Below are 18206 nucleotides of genomic sequence, written 5' to 3'. Positions count from 1 at the left end.
TATAGTTTAATTATAGAAAATAATTTGATAATTATAAAATTAAATAATATTTCTATTTTAATTATTAAAATTGAAATTTAATTATTTTTATAAAATAATTTCTAAAAATAAATTCCTTAATAAATAAATAAACCTGAAATTAACTCGTAATAAGATTTTCTAAAAATTTTGGGTCTTACAATTATCGGGTCCTATTGTCTTGTCATTTTGCATCTGCTTTAGAACCTCTTTTACCTCGAAGCCTCGAATCCTTCGATAGTAGTCAAAGTTTTTATCTTCTTCCCTTCTACATAACCAACCAAGACTCGGAAGAGTCTTCAGTGCTTCATTAAATAACTCATAGAAGTAACTCTTCCACCTTTCATTAATCCTCTCATCTTGAGCTAAAACCCTTCTGTCTTTATTCTTTATGCGCTTAATCTGTTCCAAGTCTCTCGTTCTTCTTTCACGCCTCTTTATGATTCTATAATATTTTTCTCCTTCTTTCGTGCCTAAAGACTGGTAGAGACCTTCATATGCTCTTGTTCTTACTTCACTAATAGTTACTTTTGTCTCTTTCTTAGCCATCTTATATTTTTTTCAATTATCTGCATTGTTGCACAAAGACCACTCTTTAAAGCACTCCATTTTTGCCTTTATCTTTTCTTGTACACTCGCATTTCACCGCTAAGACTTCTTGTCTCTTGGTCCTATCTCTATAGATTTACCAAAACTTTCTTTTGCTAATCTTCTAATAATTTTTGTCATCTCCCTCCACATCTCCTCTATGCTTCAATCCCCTTTTCACTTTGCCTCTTCTCCTATCGGTCTTAGTAAGCTTCTTTATTCTTCACCTTTCATCTGCTACCACTCGTCCTTGGGTCCTTGTATGATGTCTTTTTCTCAACTTTTACTCAACGCGAAAATTTATGACGAGTATCCTATGTTGTATTGTTAAACTCTCTCCCGGAATAAATTTACAATTAATGCAAAATTTTCGGTCGACTCTCTTCAACAAGAAAAAGTCGATTTGAGAGCTTATCATGTCATTCTATAGGTTATAAGATATTCGTCCCTCTTTTTAAAATATGTATTTGTGATAAAAAGGTCAAAGGTTGAGAAAAAGTCCAAAATAATTTTACTTTCGGTATTGACCACCCCGAAACTATGGCCTCCGTGAATACTTCCATACCCAATCACTTTTCTCTTCCAACATGGCCATTTAAATGTCCTCTTAAGAAAATCTTATCTCTTGAAAGTATGTCTTGAACCAAACTCTTTAGATCCTCCCAAAACTTTATCTTATGTTACTCGTCCGAACTCACTTGCAGTGGATAGGCACTAATCACATGAAAAGTACCTCCTCCCACTACAAGTTTGATAGAGATGATCCGATCACCCACCTTCTTGACATCCACTACGTCTTTCTTCCACTGCTTATCCACGATAATACGTACTCAATTTCTATTCTTCACATTTCCTGTATATCAAAGTTTGAATATGGACGTATCCAACTCTCTAGCCTTTGCGCCGACCCATTTGTTTCTTGTAGGTACATGATGTTAATCTTCCTCCTTGTCATGGTATTCACCACCTCTATAGATTGTTCTGTTAGAGTGTCTTTGTTCCATGTCCCAAATCTCAACCTTCTGTCACCCCAACTTTTATCTTTACCTTTTTTTTTATAAACTAGTTTATTTACCCTTGTCCGTTCACGAAAATGCGGGAACGCTTGCTCATTTAATACTACACTCGGGTATCGATGTAGTGGCTCTTACTCATTTGATACTGTATGCGAACCATAAGGCGTGTTACTTTTGGGCAATGACCTAGCTTTAACGCAATAATGTCTTTGATTCATGTCATGAAAGATTCACCTAAGTTTTTATATTAGCTGTCGAAGGCCTAACACAACCCTCCTCCTTTATCCTGGTTTAAAATCAGTTATGTACTGCAGGTGTAGTATAGACGAAGTTATCTTTCAAAAATTAATATGACTAATTTAATCTTTTAAAAACCAATTTAAAAGATGAGTGATATTTTAGGGATGAATTTCGTTAATAACCCCTTATTTAAACAAAGGAAAGAGTTAATTTTCTTATTCTCATATTGTATTGTGCTTAAAAAATATTTTTTAAATAAAAGGGTCTTAACTCTTAATTGTTCAACGGAAATAATGGTCTTAATTGAGCTTCACTTTTGAACTTCTCTTCTAAATTCTAACCGAACCCCACTCCGCTGCCACCACCCACTCCTCCCCACGCGCTGCCACTTTGCCACAAAGTACACCGCCAAGATCACCTCCACCTCCCCAACCGGTCGCTCTCTCGTCGCCGAAGTGACCCCTCCGCGGCCTCTCCCCTCCGACCCCCGAGGCTACCTACTCCCCCGCCGCTACCTCATCTGCAAAGCCACCCAAATCCTCCTCTCCCACTACAACAACCGCATCCCTAACCCTTCCCGCCGAAACCTATTTACATACAATATTCTGATCTCCAGCTTTGGTAGATCTGGGGAAGTTGACATTGCCGAAAATTGTTTCTCCCCCGCCGCTACCTCATCTGCAAAGCCACCCAAATCCTCCTCTCCCACTACAACAACCGCATCCCTAACCCTTCCCGCCGAAACCTATTTACATACAATATTCTGATCTCCAGCTTTGGTAGATCTGGGGAAGTTGACATTGCCGTAAAATTGTTTGAAGAACTAGAGAGTAGCAATTGTAAGCCCGATGTTGTTACCTATAACTCTCTGATCAATTGCCTTGGAAAGAATGGGGATGTTGATGAAGCTCACATGAGGTTTAGAGAAATGCAAGAGAAAGGATTGAATCCAGATGTTGTAACTTATAGTACACTGATTGAATGTTTTGGCAAGACGGATAAAGTTGACATGGCGTGTAAATTGTTTGATGAGATGCTTGCAGTGGGATGCTATCCTAACTTGGTCACGTATAATATTTTACTCGATTGTCTTGAAAGGTGCGGGAGAACTGCTGAGGCAGTGGACCTTTATGCAAAACTTAAGCAGCAAGGATTGACACCGGATTCAATCACATATGCGGTGCTTGAACGGTTGCAAAGCGGCGGGCATAACAAGTTGAGATTTCGCAGGCAGAACCCGATTACAGGATGGGTTGTCAGCCCTTTAAGATGACACAATAGACAAAGTAGTTGTTTTATGTCCATATCAGGCCAAGAGTCCACAGGGCTATAACACTGCTAAATCCATAGTTGTGTTGCTGGCATAAAGAATCCAAATGATTATGGAAAGTGAACTACCTTGGTTCCAATCAGATGTACTGCTTCAAGTGCAGTAGCTACATGTTCAAGAAATCGTAGCTACATCATGTTGATTTATGAAATCAAGTTTTCCTGCATCGGGGGAATTCAGTGATGAGAGGTATCTCTTCTCTGTTATTAATCTCTTGTGTATCCTGATAATTTGATTCATAATAGTATCTATACCAAGCTCATACAAGGATAAACAAAATTTGGGGGGCAAAGACAAACCAATATTTTCTCTTTTTAAATAAAATTTTCATTTCTTACATGTATAGAATAACGATAATGATAGGGAAAATCTAGAATCCATTTCCCTGGATATCTTTTTTGCACATTGTTCTAGGATGCTGTTGTATTCTGCAAAATGTAAAGCTACGAAACTGAAATGAAATATTCCCCTTCCTTATATTCTTTCTCCTGCTAATTATTCAGTTTCAAGTTAGTTGTTTCCTTATTCTTTGATAAGTTGATGTTGCAGTTATTCTTTTGCTTCCACACTTTGTTCTGTTTTCTCATAATTCGGTTGGGTGAGAATTTGGGAGATATACACATTATGCAGTTATGCACCAACAATGATGTTGTGTAAAGTACAGCAAGAATAGTTTGCCACTAGTCATTTTCTGTAGAAAATTTCCCAGTAAATAGGAATCCAAAACTACATTTAGAGGAATTATTCAAAGGAATTATGCATGTAATTATCATCTTACAAAGCATCAATGAGCACTCTAAGGCAAGCATTACATTCACATTCTGTTTAAAGTTTAAACAGTAACAGAATACAGTAAGTTTGGTCACCAATCTATACCCAATTCTCTTGAAAGAAAGATGTTGTCGATGTATTGGAGTAGTGCAGGGGAAGCCGTCACATAAGATAATTAGTCTTTAAATTATCTAATCAATAAATTAAAATACTAAAATAATAATTTAAATAATAATATATAATTTAAAATTTTATTTTTTTAAGTTTCATATTTTAAAAAAATTAAATATTTTTTTCTTAACAATACAATTAAAATATTTTTTTTCTACACATATCACTAAATGATTATTTAAAAATTCACATCCCATACAATTAAGTCTTGATGATATTTATAGTTTAAAAAGTTCTTTCAATTAATATATTATTACAGGAAAAATTAAAACTAACTTTAAAAGAAAAAACATCAATGGATAAATAATATTTTTTTAAGTCAATTTTTTTAAAAAAAATACTAATCTTATTTAAATTTAAAAATTGATCATTATAACACCTTTAATATAAAATTCCCAAATTAAATATTAAATTTTAAAAGTTGAATAAAATACTTAACAAAATTTCAAATTATAGTGGGAGCTTGTCCCTATACCCTTACATCTAGATTAGATAATATAATATATATATAAAAGACAAACACGGCAATATTGCTACCACCTACCAATAGCTTCAAAAGGTTCCAAGATCTGAATAATAATGCTACTCTATCCCCATGAGGAAGTGTAAAAGCAAGAAAGAGTGGAAAGTGGAAACCAATTATACTCGCTATCACGGATCTACAATCTTGTTCATGGAAAGTGGAAACCAATTTCCACAACCCATCATCATCATTTTTTATAAAAGAAAATAATATCTCCACTATCATCATTGCAAAGGAGTATGTATGTATGTATGTACGTACTCTGTAAGTAGAATTTGGTGGAAGAGTAGTCTGAGAAAGTCAAGGCCACGTTTTATTTTCAATAGATTCCTCGAGTGGCTACCTTGTTTTCTCACCGTATTGGTTTTCACATCCTCATCAACCATTGATTCCAATGTCTTGAATGACTTGGATGCCTCCATTAGATCATTCACCTAATTCAAGTTGTACACATATATGGTTTTCCATTATTACACTATATGCATGAAAACTAGACTTATTAGTAATAAGTAATGACAATAATAATACCTTGGTAACATAATCCATCTCAATGAACTTGAAATGGAAGCCAACCAAACCGAAAAGAGGAGCCACGAAAGAACATGCCCGGGAGAAAGCAGCAACCTCCACCGCCTCCTCTGCATTATTGGAGGCGGCTGCCCCTCTGCAAGCTCCTTAAATGCATCTGCGATCTTTCCAAGAAGGTTGTGATCCACGGCTGCCGCCGTCGAAGTCCTGCTTGATCTTGTTGTGATTCCGTCCTCGTCAGATACTGCTGATTGCACCGGTTCTTCTTTTGTAATTCCATGTCCACAGAAGAAGCACGAGAGGAGGCCATGTGACAGTTTCTTTCTTTCACCAACCTCTGCCATGTCTCACTCTACTATGGTGTATTGTTATCTACCCTTCTCATGAAACATAGACACAAGTTTGAAGAGTGGTAGCATGTATGAATAGAAATGAAGAATATTATTCAGCCACCAATCAAGACTTAGGGACAGGTGTGTAAAGTTGTCGAGACTCGAGACTTGGAAGGTCCCGTTTCTAATTTGCAATGAGTCAATGAGTCAATGTCTATCTAGATGCCATTTTGGCCATGTTATGTAACCAGGTCATGGGAATGGGTCAAATACTCAAATATTTGAAGATCAATACTATGGTCTATGGTGAAGAGTGATTTTCAAAGAAGAGTGAAAAAAATTTTGCAATGAGCATCCACAACGACAATTAATGTAGTTATTCAGGTCAATCTAATAGTAACATTCAACAACATAAATTATTGTTCGACTATAGTAGTTTATAATAATACTATACCAGGATCCACATATGAATGTATGGGGGCAATTGCCCCATTGAATTTGAGAGAAAAAAGTAGGAAGTATATATCTGTATATATATTGCTCTCATTTTAATAATGTGTTTGCTCTCATACAAATTTTATTTCAAGTATATTACGTAATATATAAAAAATCAGTCATGTCTATAGAATATATATTAAAAGGAAATAAATAATAATAATAATTTAATTAGCTGATTATTCAAAATATAAATAAGACTATCAGCTAGTATTTAATAATTTTTCTTGAAATTTAATTGATATAATATATATTTAATGGATAGGGAATGCCTAACAAGACACTAAATATTAATGATAAACAAATTATGCAATGTTTTTAAAATATTGAAATGAAAAACTACTTTTAAATTAATATAATTTTTTATGTGTTAATTAAATTATTAAAAATATGACTAATATGTTTTAAATTTTGAATATCTAAATATACATGTTATTTTTTTTTATTATTTTCGTATATTATCTTTGTCCCTATTACTAAAATTTTACATTTATATTATACTTACAATTAAATCACAATAAGTACATTTGGATAGAAAGTCTTTTGGCATTAAATAGAGAATTTAATTTTAATGTACGGACAGTATGAAACGTTTTACAAAATCAGTACAATCACAACTATTTTTTTGGATGACTATTTAAACAATCAATATAAAAGATAATTATTTTTGTTAATGTAACGCTATTTGATTGGATGCACGTGTAAAATAATTTTATACTAACATTGCATCAAAATTAAAAACTTAAATATAAGAGAAGTAATTTTTTTATTTATTTTTAGTTAGAAAACAATTGAAATAAAATTAAAAACAGGGCCATAGAAATTTCCTATTATAACAAAACTTCAGGGGTTATATAAACTTGAGATTGCAACTGTCAGCTATTAATGTGTTAATGATACACAAGTATAGGTAAATCTCATCAAGTAAATGGCTCCGGAAATGGAACAAATTAAGAATAGATGAATCATATCTCATCTTGAAACGTTCCTGGCCTCTATGTCCTGAAGTCTTAGGGTAACAGCCCTCTTGTGAGCTTCAAGACCTTCAACTTCAGCCATGGTTGCCACATATGGTCCAAGTCTTCTAAGACCTTCCTCTGTGAGAGACTGCACTGTTATGTATTTAAGGAAAGAGTCCAGTGACACGCCACCATACATCCGGGCATATCCATAAGTTGGAAGGACATGGTTTGTCCCGCTTGCATAATCACCAACACTCTCAGGCGTCCACGGCCCCAAAAACACAGAACCTGCAGAGGCAAATCAGAGTCATTATTTACACCTATAATTCCTGAATTGTGATCTGGGATGTGAAAATAAGGTTCATCAAGATCTAAAATGTTTAGAGAAGGGGAAAGAAACAAAAACTAAAAATTATCCCTGCCTCAAGATAACTTTTAAGATAATCTATGTAATTCCAAAATATAGAGACACAAAAAACATGTCCTGAGGACGATTTTTAAGGCAATTTCTATACTTCCAAAAATAAGGGATGTGAGAGATCCGTGACTAGCCGCCACAAAGGCCAACCAATAATCCTCCACGCCTTACATAAAATAAATAGAGCAAGAAAGGAGAACTTAAGACTGATACCTGCATTCTCAATAAAACTCTCCCACTTGTCAGCATCCTTCACATTGATAATTAGATGCTCTGGTGCATATAAGTTTGAGAAGGTGATAGCCTGAAAGACGCAAAAACAAACTTAATTTTGTTTAATGCTTGATATCGATGAATTCAGATATAAATACAGCAGTAATTTAAGGCCAAACTTCATCTACCCCAACTAATTTAAGGCCAAACTTGGATGGGGTATTTGATTAGGTTAGGCATAACACTATTTGCTGTGCATGTATGGAAATACAAAAAGGAAACCTAATTAGTGATCACTTTTACTGATTCCAGAGAAAATGTTTTTCTCTTTATCTTATGTTCAGTTATTATCATCCTTATACAGAAAGAAAAACTTACCTCAAGCATGTCACGTGCATGCACGATAAAACTGTGGCCAAGAGCTTTCGAGGCAAACTCTCCTCTAGGAAGACTGTTGCACTGCTTGCTGAGTTCCTCTTGTATTGAGTTCAGATCCACACCATCTCCAGCTGTCACAAGAACAACCTGACTATCCGGTCCATGCTCAGCCTGGAAATTATAAATTATGTGCATAGGAAATGAGTCATGTAGAAAGAAACCACAAGAGATCTGGAAATAAGAGCATATTAAAAAAGTCATTGAACCTGGGAAAGCAAATCAGCAGCAACATGAGAAGGAATTGCATGCTTATCTGCAATGACCAAAACTTCAGATGGACCAGCTGGCATGTCAATTGAAACCATGGCCTCACTGTTCTGCAGAAGATTTTGAAATTAAACGAGAGAAGAAAAAAGCTCTGTGATTGAAAGTATGAAACACAATAGCAGATGCAGATTCAGAGATTTTTTTTTTTTAATTGCTTACTTGAAGTATCATTTTTGCAGCTGTAACATATTGGTTTCCAGGGCCAAAGATCTTTTCAACCTACAAGAGTATCACCACAAGTAGAGTCAAAGATTGATGGAAAAAAATATCAACTCCAAAGTACTTAGATTCCTTTTTTTTTTTCTCTTTCTTTTTTTTTTTTCAAGAAAATGGGTACATTTAAGTACTGTTATATCACCAGATTACGATGTCTATTTAGTATCTGCTTTGCTGCTTAAATATGAATAAATTACTTCTGACATATCATCAAGAGTTATGGTCACCATGTATTCATTGCCACAAAATAAGACAAAATAAGACAAACCAAGACATTCAACTAATACAACAGGGATGTGAAGTTCAAGCATTTAGACTGATTAGGGGATGAGTTTCACCATATCTATCATGAATTAGTAATTTTGTTAGAATTGGATATACCGATAAACACAAAAACTAACTAAACGGTGAAATAGGAGGAGAAGAGTTCTGATGAGAAGTTAGACACCTTAGGACAAGTTTCTGTTCCCCAAGCCATTGCAGAGATGGCCTATAATGGAAACCAATGCAATAGTAGCATTAGTTTAATTCATGATAATAAATGCAACGTAGATACATAAACAAAAAAGATAAATACGAGGATGATATATTCAAATTATGTAGGCAGAAAAACTTTTGATTATCATGTTTCAAACCTGAGCACCTCCAGCTTTGAGAATGTGAGTCACCCCGGCCTTCTTTGCACAATACAGCACTTCCTGCACAAAAGGGTTGGTTAGAAGAAGAAAAACGTAATGATTATACTTTTCGTACAACATAAAAAAAATACCTTGCATATGTTGCCATCCTGAGTTGGAGGTGTTGCAAGAACAATAGTTTTACATCCGGCAATTTGTGCAGGCTGTAATATAGAATAATGACTCTAAGCTAAATTTAGGAACATAAACATTAATGTTCAAATGAAAACTATAGGAAACCAAAGAATTGTAGGAGCTAGTAAAATATCAGTTCAACTTACAACTGCAAGCATCAAAGCTGTTGAAGGTAACACAGCGGTTCCCCCTGGAACATAAAGACCCACGGAATTAATACTTCTTGCAACTCTCTTGCATTGGACTCCCTGAGATATTTAACAAAACTCAAGACTCTCACGAATAATAAGCGGCAAAACAAAGTCAAGAAGGGGCAAGCATGGAAGCATGATAATGGAAAGATATGAAGTACGTCTACAAAATCGATATCGCTTAAAAGAATGAATGCAAGACACTAATCAAGGAAAAGGATTCATCAAAAGTATTCTATCCAATTGATCTATCTAGCGCTATTTACTATTACTCCTAAATGTACATGAAGCTACTTAACATGTAATTTCACAAAACCAAACTATGCCACAAATTGTACATAGCCATAGTAAGAATTTGCCCAAGGAAACTTTTGATTATCATGTTTCAAACCTGAGCACCTCCAGCTTTGAGAATGTGAGTCACCCCGGCCTTCTTTGCACAATACAGCACTTCCTGCACAAAAGGGTTGGTTAGAAGAAGAAAAACGTAATGATTATACTTTTCGTACAACATAAAAAAAATACCTTGCATATGTTGCCATCCTGAGTTGGAGGTGTTGCAAGAACAATAGTTTTACATCCGGCAATTTGTGCAGGCTGTAATATAGAATAATGACTCTAAGCTAAATTTAGGAACATAAACATTAATGTTCAAATGAAAACTATAGGAAACCAAAGAATTGTAGGAGCTAGTAAAATATCAGTTCAACTTACAACTGCAAGCATCAAAGCTGTTGAAGGTAACACAGCGGTTCCCCCTGGAACATAAAGACCCACGGAATTAATACTTCTTGCAACTCTCTTGCATTGGACTCCCTGAGATATTTAACAAAACTCAAGACTCTCACGAATAATAAGCGGCAAAACAAAGTCAAGAAGGGGCAAGCATGGAAGCATGATAATGGAAAGATATGAAGTACGTCTACAAAATCGATATCGCTTAAAAGAATGAATGCAAGACACTAATCAAGGAAAAGGATTCATCAAAAGTATTCTATCCAATTGATCTATCTAGCGCTATTTACTATTACTCCTAAATGTACATGAAGCTACTTAACATGTAATTTCACAAAACCAAACTATGCCACAAATTGTACATAGCCATAGTAAGAATTTGCCCAAGGGAAGCACGAAGCACAGAATCAGCATTGACATACTTTCATGTTCTCAACGCTTCTCTCAGGTGACTTCTGAGCAGCATGAAACGCATATATATTGCCATAGGCAACATCAAAAGCTTCCTTAATATGAGGATCAAGCTACAAAAGACAAAAAACAAGGATATGTTAGCATCAAAACAAGCATCACATGTCCACTAAAATAGAACTTGCAACAAGAGTATCATAGTAAGGTCCCAAAAATGCAACACACCACAGGGTCTGGGAGCTCGGGCACAATTTCAACCAATTTATCCAATTCAACTTTGTCAAACCTTGAAGTATATCTACAAAACCACAAACATAACACTCAAAAGAAGGTTTCAAAATGCACACACAAAAATCTAAAACTTCAAATCAAAATTAAATAACAAAACAAAGAATTCCTTTTCTGATCAGTAAAACAAAAAGTTTAAGAAGCACCAAACTCACTCTTTAACTGCAGCATCCCCTCTTCTCTGAACATCATGAACAATGGGGTTAACCTGCAAAAATAAAAACTGGAACTTTAGGGCAAAAAGCCAAACCCCATTTGAAAAGAGTGACCAAAAAACCAAATGTGGGGCAAACCCAATACCCACCACGCTGAAAATGGAGGAGAAATCGATGCGGGGCCGGGTCTTGAGTCCGAGAACCTCATCGTTTGTGAGCTGCGACAAGCGATAGGTCTTGATGGAATGGGAATTGGAGGAGCAAGTTATGCGGTTACTTGAAATAGTATTCATAGAGAGTGAAGAAGAGGGAGCAAAATTGAATGGTCTAAGGGTGTTGTTACGGTGTGGTCGAATCAAAGAGCAATTCCAGTCGGTGGAAGCTGAAATCGCAGAGTGTATGTTTATCTTCATCATCATCATCATCATCACTGGAACACCACTCTCTGTGAGTTTGGGTTTGGGTTTGCGGCTGAGAAAGTTAGTTCGAGCCTTCGTTTCATGTGGCTGTGGACTCTGGGTTCTGAGAATCACACGCAATTTTGTTTTTTTTTTTTTATATTTATTTTCTTTTGTCATTTTGTGTCTGTAACTTTTTGTAAGAAATAAACATCGTCCCGAAAAAAAAGAAGAAATAATTTAGTTTATAATTCTATTTGTAAACATATGCAATAATTTTTCAAGGAATAGTTTAGTAATTCATATTAGTTTATAATTGTCTAATTGACTAATATATTGACACCACATATTAGTCAATGAAATACTAATGTTATTGTGGTAACATGTTACAGATCTCTGAATTCAGGTAAAGTAACAGGTTTGCTTTTTAAACGAAAATACTAAGATCCTATGTACTATGAAGTATGCATAAATGACATTGTCATCTTTCTCAAGGTTGAATTTTTTTTTCTGAAGAGAAAAAATGGAGACATATAAGATACAAAGGGACACATGAAGAGAGGGAAGAGTACAAAAGGAAAGGGTTATCCCAATAGTTAGTTACTAACATCAAGTTGAATTTTATTTTCACTTCTGTGAACAAAGATTTGCATCTACGGCAATGGGATTTGGATGGTTGAGTTTATCAATTGCATAATATTGAAATGAACAGAGTATATATGTTTAGAAACAGTTATTGTATTCAGATTTATGTGGAAAGAGAAATATATAATTTTTTTGAAAAATTGTTCCTTTCAGCATATTCAAAAGTTATTAACTGTTTCAAAACTCAACGCAACTGTGTAGCAGAAATTGTGACTCCCTCCAGATTCTAGATAACTGATGTAACTTTTTAGAGTTACAAGGATATATGAGTATCTATATACAAAGGTGGTTGTTAGTTACAAATGAAAGAATAGGCTAAACTAATCAATCATAGGACAATGCCTCAAAACCAATGCAAAATATTGACAATCCTCTATCCATGGAAATAAATTTTAAAGTTTTGGTTTCAATTCATGGCCTCTCATGGGGTTTCTGGCTGAAGAGTGATGTCCTGAAAAACCTGCAATCTGTTTCTCCTTGTAAATGAAGAATCACTTTGAATTGCAGGCATTCTTCGGCTTTCCGAGTTTGAAGCCGAAGCTGAAGTCTTGCTTGCTGATTCTGGTCTTTGTTCAGGATTGAAACACAAAGACCGCCTCACGGTTGGATTCCTTGACAACATGCCATTCCCAGGTGGTTGTTGTTGACAGAGAATGTTTGAGTTAGCATTCTCATCATTGACCTCTCCACTATCCTTACCACCATAATTTGCATATGCTCCACTGAATAAATCATCTTGCTCTTCATTTTCTTCTTCTTCGGCTATGTCGGCCCAGCTCTTCTTCTCTATGGTTTTTACATTTGTAACAGATTTCTCAGCAGCAGAAGAGATTTCAGAATCCTGACTTTTGCCTGTGACATTTGCCAAATCGCCATTCAAACCCACGAGAGGCGATTCTGATGGTTTAGATCTCTGGTTACTGCCATCTGCAGGAGGATTATCCAATGTCCCTGCTCTCCACTTTCCATTGGGAGGTGCAGACAAATCATTTGGACTACCAAATGAAGATCTATGATCTGAATGGAAATCTCCCCAAGTCTCCCTTTGATATCCATTATTACTGAATCCCCACGAACATCTTTTCGGCTTATTGTAAGGGACCTTTTGGTCTCTTTTTGCAGGATCTGGTGGAGACTCATACAACCTCCTCCTGGCATTAGATGCCTCCACCTCAGATGTTGAAGACCAATTTTCTGTCTTACATTCAGCCACTTCCCAATTCCTCCCACCCAAGTTTCCGATATTTGGAGCCTTCTTCGGTTCATCAACAGGACCATTTTGTGGAGAACACTGTGATACATTCCTTGCTGATGACGACAAAGACCCCATCTCACTCAGCATTTGTGTGGCACGTTCGTATGATTTGACGAAAGAATCATCCATCTTCCTGTTTTTTGTGGCAGTTGTCACTGCCTGAAGCAGAAATTTTGCTTCTGTAATCTTGTTCATCTGCATCAAACAGATTGCCAAGTTGCATTGCTTGTTCCTGTCAACCTCAAAAGACAGTGCTTTTCTGCAGAAACAAATATGGAAATCATTTCTTTTATCTTCAAAGGAAAAAAAAGAAGAGTATAAAGGCAGTTTCAAGTCCATCTTTAAGAGCTAACCGATAATGTTCTTCGGCGATCTTATAGTCACCTCTCTGCAAGTAAGCCCAGGCCAAGTTCCCTAGTATCCTACATTAAGAGAGATTCATAGTCAGGTGTAAGGCCTCTATAAACTACATAAACAAAATGAAGAAACAGCATGTTTAAAAACAAAATGCACCTTGATATCTCTTGCTCTGCAGTTATTTGGATCTTCCTCCCCTGAGATCTTGCCTGTTTTGTTGACCTTCCCACAAAAGTGATACCATCTTCAATTTGCTTCAACTTGTGATGGAGCATGGCAATCTCTTCATCAACTCTCCCTGACCTCTGTACCAACATAACCAAATCTATTAAATGCAAGATGCAGAGAAATTCATCCAACACAAATGTTAGCTTACAACATATTGGTCTGAAAATAATTCGCCATATTGCTTTATGCCTGTGTCCAAATTATGCACAGAACTAAACAACAAGGAAAAGTATATGGTAATTCCAAGAAATGCGTATTCATCAGTTAAGAGAAGCATCCAAAGAGTTATTTAACAAAAGCATATCCATTATAAGACATGTGTGGTTCTTCCAAGAAAAGCTTGCATTGACATTTTATCCAGTAGAATATTATCTTCAGCCAATGAATAATAAAAGCACCCAAAAAAGAAAGGGGGAAGAGTTCTGATTTACCTTGTAGAGTTCAACCAGGATGTTATCAAGAGATTCTTGGGATTCAGGAAGGCAGAGATGGCGAAACGATTTAATAGCTTCAATTGCCTCATCAGACCTATTCAGCTGCTTCATAACTAAGGCCATGTCCTTCAAGGCACTTTCAACGCGATCTCCAGCATTGATTGCTGCCCAAAACATGGAAATTGATCTAGCTGGATCCCTATCCACCAACTGCAAATCAAGGATTATAACTCATTTTTATCTCAGAAACTCCATGAAACAAAATTAACTGATAGAAACAAATCATCAAACACTTCATTAGCATTCTTCCAATCAAACTTATTGACCCCTAGGTAATCATTTTTAATGCCTTCTTCTGTCCCCAATTGCAAGTATTCCTTAGCTCTAATACATCTCTCTAATTTCAAAAAAGAAAGAAAACGGGAAATGAAACTTAAAAAAAAAAAAAAAAACCCTGTCAATTTACCTGAACTTGCTTAGCCTTCACGTAAGGTGAGTCCCCAGCAGGGACTTTGTGAATCACGTGAAAAAGATCATCTTTGTTCTGAGGATAAGAAGATGCTGCTACTGATGGTGATGATGTTTTACTCTCTGACTCTGACAGTGCCATGTTCGGAGAACGCGAAGAAGAAGAAGAAGAATGCCTTGTCGTCCACGACGGCTGTGGCTGCGGTGGCGTCACAAAGCACCTCGCAGGAGAGCTTCTTTCAAACATCATTCTGAGAAAAGAAAGAAAAGAAAAACGGGATAATTTTCCCAGCAAGGATTTTCCCGGGAAAAAAGAAAGGTGAATTGTACTGTAAAGATGCAACATTTTATAGATGTAGAGAGATGGTCCTGTGGATGACACGTGCCCCTGGTGTCTAGTCCCACGATTATATTATTATTGTTGTTGTTAAGGCATTAGTTACTGGTGTTTTATGGATCATCAATGTAGCCAGTTATATTCGTAGTATCAGGTATTGGGTCTTCTGAATGAAAGCATGGAATATGCAACTTGGATAGTTTATGTGATTATTCCACCCATTTACAATAATGATGACATTTTGATTGAATTAATTTTCATTTACATTGTTGTAAAATAATATGTTGCTGCTCCATGTGCCTTCTTGTTTCGAAACCCTGCCGTTGGTCATCTATGATAAAGTAACTTGCCGCTCCAATTTTGAGATGGTTTGGAAGAATACACCAACATTCACATATTTATCTAAGGTGGCTACTCCAATGAAGATTTTATGAATGAAGATTTTATGAATGTTATCATGTGAAAATATTTCATTGGATGATAGATTGTAGGACTTGATTTTTATTTAAAATAAAAGTGTTACCTTTATTCAAAGTGTTGCTAAACAAATAAGTTACACTTTTTAAACAAGGATCATCATGAGAATATACTTTTAACATCTTTATGGGAGTAGTTGCCTTTATTTAATTATCTCCCTAGTAAATTTCCTGCATGGTTATTTTTTTTAAAAAAAAAAAAGGTTATCTAAACGGGTTAATAGTTAAATTTATCTATGAAAAATAATTCATTTTTTAAATTAATTTTTAAAAGATTAAATTAATTATATTAGTCATTAAAAGATAAAATATAAATTAAATTAGTCATTTCGTTAGTTGGATGATGATATGTCATGTTAAGTGTCATGTGACATGACGTAATAGATTAATGTCACGTGTCACAAAATAATTGGCAATGTATCAGGTTAATGACATGTGACATACCACAAGTTATCTGATACATCATAAATTTATTTAAAATCAAATTAATTTCTGAAATTATACACCTAAATCATTTTCATCCTTAAAATTTTAAAAATGAATGAAATTAATCCTTTTATAGTAAAATTTTTTTATATAAATAATTTTATCAAACTATTATTAATTATATATTTAATATTTTAATTTTTTTAATCTTACTTAAAAATATAGTAGTTATTTTAAATTTAAAATTTTTAGATTTTATAATTTTTGTTATTGTTTAACATATGTGATAGAACTAGATAATTAAAAATTGATTTGTGGGATCTCTGGTTTAATCTTAATATCTTAATGTATTTTTTTTTAGGATTAATCTCTACATACAAGCCTTTTCACTATATAAGTACAAGTCTTGAAAATTCCTAATCCGTAAAACTTGCTTCTTATGGCATGTATGTTTCACGCACCTCCTTAACAGATTTTTCAATTAATTAATGCACAAATATATAACTTCCTTTTTTGAAAGGATTTTCGTTTCCTTTTTTGAATTCCTTCTGCGTTTTCTTGTCTTCTCTCTTCGATCTCTTTCGTGTGTTTCTCTCTCCCTTCTCCTTTGCCGTTTACGTAAGTTCTCTCTCTGTTCTCTTTCTTCGTTTTTCTCGTTTTCCATTGTTTCTGAAATTAAGCTCTGAAATCGTTTTGAAGATAATGGATAATTCAACTTCAGATTATCAGCTGAACCAGAGCGAAGTAGATTTTGAATTTGAATCCAATGAAGTTTCTGAGGTGTGGTTTAATTCCAGTTAATAATTGAATTTGAATTTGAATCCAGTTAGTAGTTTATAATTGTATAGTTGAATAATGCGTGAACCTTGTCTGTGAAATTTGCTGTTTATTATTCCTTGTTTGAATTAAATCTAATGTACTAGTTCTGATGAATTTTTTGCATTTTATATCAGACGTTCAGGTGTAAATCAAGAATATTTTGGTGTATTTTAGGAAAGTTTAGGTATATTTATAGTTTATAACTTTTCATCTCACTGAGGATGAATTGTCTTATTCTCTTAGTGAATTGTTTTAGTTTCTGTTTAATGATGATTCATGAATCTGATTTTTGTTATTTTTTATGATGGTTTTATAGTTCTATTTGCATTTTATAGTTTATGCTTGTTTTAATATGGTGTATTTTTGTGTATTTTGCAGCCCCTCTATGGTATTGATAAGCAGTTTATTCTCCACATACAAGCGTTTTTCTCATACAAGTCTTTACAAGTCTTCTCCTCCTTTTATTGTTTTAAATCCAATCAAGTGGCTGAGGTGTGGTTCAATTCAGAAGAAAAATGTAGCATTAGAGGAAACATTTTTATGTACAAAAATGTTATTTGTACACTAAAATCAACTACTAATAAAACCAACCACCAATGTATTTGTGTATAAATACATGTGTGGTTTAATTTATTTCAATGTATATTTGTATTACAGTATGTATTTTATACTGGTGGCTGACTTTGGTGGCTAATTTTAGTGTACACGTAGCATAACTCATTTCTGTATTTGTAACAAATTTGGGTGTAAAACGAAGATATTTGGATGTAACACGAAGATATTTGAGTGTATTTTAAGGAATTTTGGGTGTAGTTTTATTCTTATAAGTTCTGCATAATTTAGAACTCTTTCTCTTCCTCCTCCTCATCTTCTGTTGCTTCTTTTTTTTTCATCATCATCACCATCTTCTTCTTCTTTATTTCTTATTCATTTTTTTTTGTTTTACCTTCTCAAGTTTCTTCTTGTTTTACTCTCTTGACAAGAATAAAAACAAAAAATCAAACAAAGAAGAAGAAGAAATACATAATGCTCCAAAATTACTTGGAAAATGATGAATTTACATTCATTTAACTAAAAGAAAGAAAGAAATAAGGAAAAGAAGAAGACAAAAATACAGCATCAGAGGAAACATTTTTCTATACAAAAATGCTATTTGTACACTAAAATCAACCATTAAAATCAGCCACTAATGTATTTGTGTATAAATACATGTGTGGTTTGATTTATTTTCAATGTATATTTGTA

At 34.5% G+C, this 18206-nt stretch overlaps 3 protein-coding genes and 1 pseudogene across 3 annotated transcripts; 1 reads left to right on the top strand and 3 right to left on the bottom strand.

Moving 5' to 3' along the window:
* On the top strand, positions 1329–3135 carry LOC107636036 (pentatricopeptide repeat-containing protein At1g51965, mitochondrial-like). Its single transcript, XM_016339569.1, has 2 exons — positions 1329–1531; positions 2637–3135. Exons 1-2 carry the CDS (start codon positions 1329–1331, stop codon positions 3133–3135), a joined length of 702 nt encoding a protein of 233 aa, XP_016195055.1.
* On the bottom strand, positions 4597–5995 carry LOC107636035 (annotated as a pseudogene).
* LOC107638862 (histidinol dehydrogenase, chloroplastic) lies at positions 6810–11680 on the bottom strand. The gene is made up of 13 exons (XM_016342262.2): positions 11268–11680; positions 11119–11171; positions 10901–10973; positions 10687–10788; positions 10244–10345; positions 10055–10126; positions 9921–9983; positions 8975–9016; positions 8470–8529; positions 8250–8360; positions 7984–8154; positions 7606–7696; positions 6810–7262 (listed from the first exon to the last, which is right to left on the bottom strand). Exons 1-13 carry the CDS (start codon positions 11544–11546, stop codon positions 6985–6987), a joined length of 1497 nt encoding a protein of 498 aa, XP_016197748.1. The 5' UTR covers positions 11547–11680; the 3' UTR covers positions 6810–6984.
* On the bottom strand, positions 12362–15287 carry LOC107638860 (protein POLLENLESS 3-like). The gene is made up of 5 exons (XM_016342259.2): positions 14902–15287; positions 14433–14645; positions 13930–14078; positions 13770–13838; positions 12362–13675 (listed from the first exon to the last, which is right to left on the bottom strand). Exons 1-5 carry the CDS (start codon positions 15247–15249, stop codon positions 12583–12585), a joined length of 1872 nt encoding a protein of 623 aa, XP_016197745.2. The 5' UTR covers positions 15250–15287; the 3' UTR covers positions 12362–12582.

Source organism: Arachis ipaensis, chromosome B04 (assembly GCF_000816755.2).
Source record: "Arachis ipaensis cultivar K30076 chromosome B04, Araip1.1, whole genome shotgun sequence".
NCBI classification, from domain to species: Eukaryota; Viridiplantae; Streptophyta; class Magnoliopsida; order Fabales; family Fabaceae; genus Arachis; species Arachis ipaensis.
The sequence above is the reverse complement of the archived record's forward strand: the minus strand, read 5'-3'. Positions and strand labels throughout refer to the sequence as shown.